Raw genomic sequence first — 4,876 nt, forward strand, 5'->3', positions numbered from 1 at the left:
CGGGATCTTTGGCAACAGCCGCCTCAAGCGGAGACCTTCCACACACTTTGAAATGGAGATACCGGAGAGTACGTACATATTGTGGAATAGTGTGTGAATGTGTGCGTGCGTGCTTGCATTGGCTGTGTAAGTGAATGACTTTGTGCGTACAAATTCTGTGTACACATGCACAATACTTTAATAATAATTTAATGACAATAATTTCATGTACATGTACGTACATGTATGTACCTTTACAGTGTACATGCAGACGTCAGTGCACCATCCAAACTACTTATTTGCGTGTGTGCTCCTCCGTGTGCAAATGGTAATTTTATGTACATGAACAGGTTATGTACTGTACAGTACGTACATGTGCAATATGTGCATGAAGACATTAGTAAAGGTGCACTGTGTGAGATTTTTAGTTGTTTATTTCCAGAATTCATGCTGCTCATTCACTAATGTTACCTTTTTCATGAATACTTACCACCACCGTCAAATTCTAAGTATTCATTATGACTGGGAAAATTGCACTTTTCATACGCGTACATGAAAAGGGGGATCTCCTCCATGGTCTGGCATTTTGAATTTCCAGAAATAGCCATTTTTAGCTGCAAAAATGACTGCACTTCGGCCATACTAGGAAATATTTGTGTATAACTTCGTAAACTTTCATGAAAATATCAAATTTGGCAATAGGCAACCCAGTTTCAATGAGCAGCATAGTTGCAGTACCTTTTTTGACCATTTCCTGCACAGTGTCCCTTTAACTCTTTGCTTTGTGTGTATCCGTGTGTTCCTCCGTGTGCATGTGTTCCCATGATAAAAGCATCAGCAAAGTGTAATGTAATGTAATGTAGTGTAGTGTAGTGTAGTGTAGTGTAGTGTAATGTAATGTAATGTAATGTAATGTAATGTAATGTAGTGTAGTGTAATGTAGTGTAATGTAATGTAGTGTAATGTAATGTAATGTAGTGTAGTGTAATGTAGCGTAGTGTAATGAAATGAAATGAAATGAGATGTAATGTAATGTAATGTAATGTAATGTAGTGTAGTGTAGTGTAGTGTAGTGTAATGTAATGCAGTGTTGTGTAGTGTAATGTAATGTATTGTAGTGTAATGTAATGTATTATATTGTAATGTAATGTAATGTAATGTGATGTAATGTAATGTAATGTCATGTAATGTAATGTGATGTAATGTGATGTGATATAATGTAATGTATTGTCGTTGTGTTCCCATGTTCCAGCGGGTCCTCCGCAGAAGATTGCGCGGCGCGTCTTCACCAACAGCCGTGAGCGCTGGCGTCAGCAGAACGTAAACGGCGCCTTCTCGGAGCTGCGCAAGCTCATCCCCACGCACCCGCCCGACAAGAAGCTCAGCAAGAACGAGATCCTGCGACTCGCCATGAAGTACATCAACTTCCTGGTCAAGCTGCTGAACGACCAGGCCAGCGACAAGGCCTCCTCGCTGCAGCCAGGGGAAGTGTTTGGTGAGGAGGAGGAGGAGGAGGAGAAGGAGGAAGAGGAGGAGGAGGACAGGCTAGAGGAGGAGGAGGAGGAGGAAGATGGAGGAGAGGAGGACGAGGAGGAGGGAGGTGGGCGTGAGAAGCAGGAGGGACAGAAAAGAGGCAGAAAGACTACTCACAGGGGAGCTAAGCGCCACCACCACCTCCACCTCCTCCGTGGCCAGGCGCTCTCCTCCTCCCATCCCCCACTACCCAGCATGCCCCTCTCCCAGGCCCTGATGCGGACCACTCTGGCCGTCACGCGCTGCATGGAGCGAGAGCGAGACGCGGACGCTCTGATGGCCTTGGGGGGGTCGTCGTCGCCTGGTGGCTCGAGTTGCTATGGCGACACGGACAGTGAGGAGAGCCTTGGGGGGGGCAGGAGCTCAGGACTGAAGGCAGCCGGGGGGGGCATGATGACGGAGAAGGTGAAGCAGCAGCAGGTCCGGACGGTGGCCATCTCCGGCCTCCAGCGGTGACCTTTGACCCCCTGACCCCTGACCTCTGACCTCTGACCAGGGGCGGGGCTATGGGGGGAGGGCAAGCAGGGCATTTGCCCCAGGGGGGCAGGGCCCTCCTGTATTGGTCTTGAGGGCCCTGTCGTATTCTGACCTTAGCAAGCCGTATGGAGGGGCCCTACAAGTGTCTTGCACTGGGGCCCTGTTGAGCATTGTTCCGCCACTGCCTCTGACGATTTCTCAAGACGGCAGGCGCATCTTGTCACCGGGGACGGAGGTGGTTGCTTTGGACACCAAGACGCCAGATGGCGGTGACCTCTGCCGACCTCCAGGCACGTCTTGTCCACCAGGCAGGCGGTCGCTTGGTGAACCAAGATGGCGATTGACAGCTCACACTGTAAAATTTCAGTCAGACACGATTTCTTTCAAACTTTCATTCCTTTGAGTTTTCTCTTGATCCCAAAATGGACTGCTGTGGAGAAGCCAAACTGACAAATACAAACATGGCGATGGACAGAAACATTGTTCAGACACCACAGAGTCATGGACATTACCTGCAAACACACAGTTGTGATTTTTTTGTGTTTTGTGCTCAAGTGTTACACAAACTTGTTGATATTTGATATGTAGCCTAAGAATAGTGGTCATCTAGTTTACATCTATGTTTTGTGCATCTTTATTCATGAGGGCCAGAAAGGGCAATGTTTTATTGCATTAGAGATACGAATAGAACCACATGACACATGGATTTTTAAAGGGGCCATATTATATGAAAACACTTTTCACATGTTTTGTATTTGGATCTGTGTCACTCACAGCACCCAAAAAAGAAGTAATAATTTTGGTCAGGTATAGTATTATGCTTCTAGGCCTATAATTGAAACAGGTGGATGAACAAGTATTCAGTATACATGTATAGAGAAACATTGTTGAACAATACCAAATATATAGAGCCTATGATTTCAATGAGCTGAATTATGCTAACAGTGGTAGGCTCACTATGACATGTGTTAAAAAACAATCCCTAAATGGTATGTTACAGGTGCACTATGTCATATTTCATCAGCCGTTTATTTCCAGAATTCATGCTGCCCATTTGCAAATGTTACCTTTTTCATGAGTACTTACCACCACCATCAAATTTTATATATTCATCGTGACTGGGAAAATTGCACTTTTCACATGTGAAAAGGTGGATCTTGTGGATCGCTGTGGCGTAGCGCGCTAAGCCCCCCACATTTGGGCTTGCATGCCCACCCACAGGGACCACAGGAGCCGTTCAGTCCGGCCTGGGGTCATTTCCTGATCCTCCCCTGTCTCTGTCCCATTCGCTTCTTGTCACCATCTTCAACTGTCCTGTCAAATAAAGGCATAAAATCCCCTAAAAAAACATTAAAAAAAGAAAAAGAAAAAGTGGATCTCCTCCATGTACGCCATTTTGAATTTGCGGCAAAACGTACTATACTTTGGTCATACTTGTACATTAGTTCATTATTTAGTAATTCATGAAAATAACAAATTTGGCAATAGGCAGCACAGTTTCATTGAGCAGCATAGTTGCAATACTCTGGCCACCATCCTACACAGTGCACATTTAAGAACTTCATGACCATAACAATAGCTATAAACGTGTTCAAAAAGAGTATAATATGGTCCCTTTAAGGTTTTGCATCAAATTAGTAGCATGAATATGTTTGTCATAAAAGATTGTCATACTGCAACGATGCACTGTGGTACAGGGGTAGAAAGAAAGTTTCTCTGTGATCTCGCTGCATTAATTTTAAATGTTATACCATACCCTCAATAAACAAGGAGTTGATGAACAGAGAAATGATGCATGGGATGCACTAAGCAATGTTGTCAGTCATGTGGATTCCTCAGAGGTTACCTTTAAAGTAGGCCAAGGAAAAGTAAACTACATAATAATGTGTCTTGTTAACGTGGTTGTAAATATTTGAATATGTGCTCTTTAGAGTGCTCTTGTAGCTGGCTTGCAGAGCACTGAAAATCTTTTTTTTTTGCCTTGTCTTTACTTTGAAGTGCTCAGCCAGGTTTATAGACGATCACATCCAAGTTGCAACATGATCTCCAAAAATTCTGTGCTCCTGGACACGGATGTTAAGGACACAAAATCCGTGTCCAGGAGCACAGATTTTGCCAAAATTCCGTGCTCCTGGACACGGAATTATTTTCCGTGATGGACACACAGAAGTGCTCTCTCTATACTCCCACAGCTCTATGTTTCCACGGTCTTGTGTTTTCTCAGGATTTTTCTAATTTCAAATATTTTATTATTTTTTATTATTATATTATTTCTAAAAAAAAAAAAAAAACATTTCTTACTGACAGGTTAGGGTTAGGGATTGCTTTGGTCTGGGCACAGCTAGTTTTCTTTCATTCATTATATAAATTTCACAGCCTAGCAACTGGAAAAAGTATTTATCAAAAATATGTCTTTAATGACAGGTTAAGGTTAGGGAATGTTTTGGTCAGGGCACAACTTCAATTGCTATAGCATTATTTTGTTTAGGATTAGCATTTGGTATGTATTTTCTAATGATAGAGTTAACACAGTGCTGTGGTAATAGCCCATAGAAAGCACTTCCGTGTGCCCACCACGGAAAACAATTCCGTGTCCAGGAGCACGGAAAACAATTCCGTGTCCAGGAGCACGGAATTTTGGCAAAATCCGTGCTCCTGGACACGGATTTTGTGTCCTTAACATCCGTGTCCAGGAGCACAGAATTTTTGGAGATCAGGCTGTCATATCAATCATGGTGACTAAGCAGCTCAAGCCTTTCTATGAAATGTGGAGTTCTCAGAGTGTTCAGCATTTCTTGTAGCCTTGCGTTTGTCAACTATAACAGTGATTCTCAAACTGTGGGCCGGGGCCCACTGGTGGGCCCTATTCAGAGTGGGCCTGGAAATA

General features: G+C 43.7%; 1 protein-coding gene across 1 annotated transcript in view; it reads left to right on the plus strand.

Annotated features, from left to right (window-relative positions):
• The window catches only part of lyl1 (LYL1 basic helix-loop-helix family member), a 13,892-nt gene extending 10,094 nt beyond the window's left edge, over positions 1-3,798 (plus strand). The window contains exons 3-4 of the mRNA XM_063196019.1: positions 1-68; positions 1,232-3,798. The exon at positions 1-68 is cut by the window's left edge and continues 27 nt beyond it. Coding sequence (XP_063052089.1) covers positions 1-68; positions 1,232-1,968 — 805 coding nt within the window. The 3' untranslated portion in view covers positions 1,969-3,798. The remainder of the gene's footprint in view (positions 69-1,231) is intronic.
• The last annotated feature ends 1,078 nt before the right edge of the window (positions 3,799-4,876 follow it).

Source organism: Engraulis encrasicolus, chromosome 1 (assembly GCF_034702125.1).
Source record: "Engraulis encrasicolus isolate BLACKSEA-1 chromosome 1, IST_EnEncr_1.0, whole genome shotgun sequence".
NCBI lineage: Eukaryota > Metazoa > Chordata > Actinopteri > Clupeiformes > Engraulidae > Engraulis > Engraulis encrasicolus.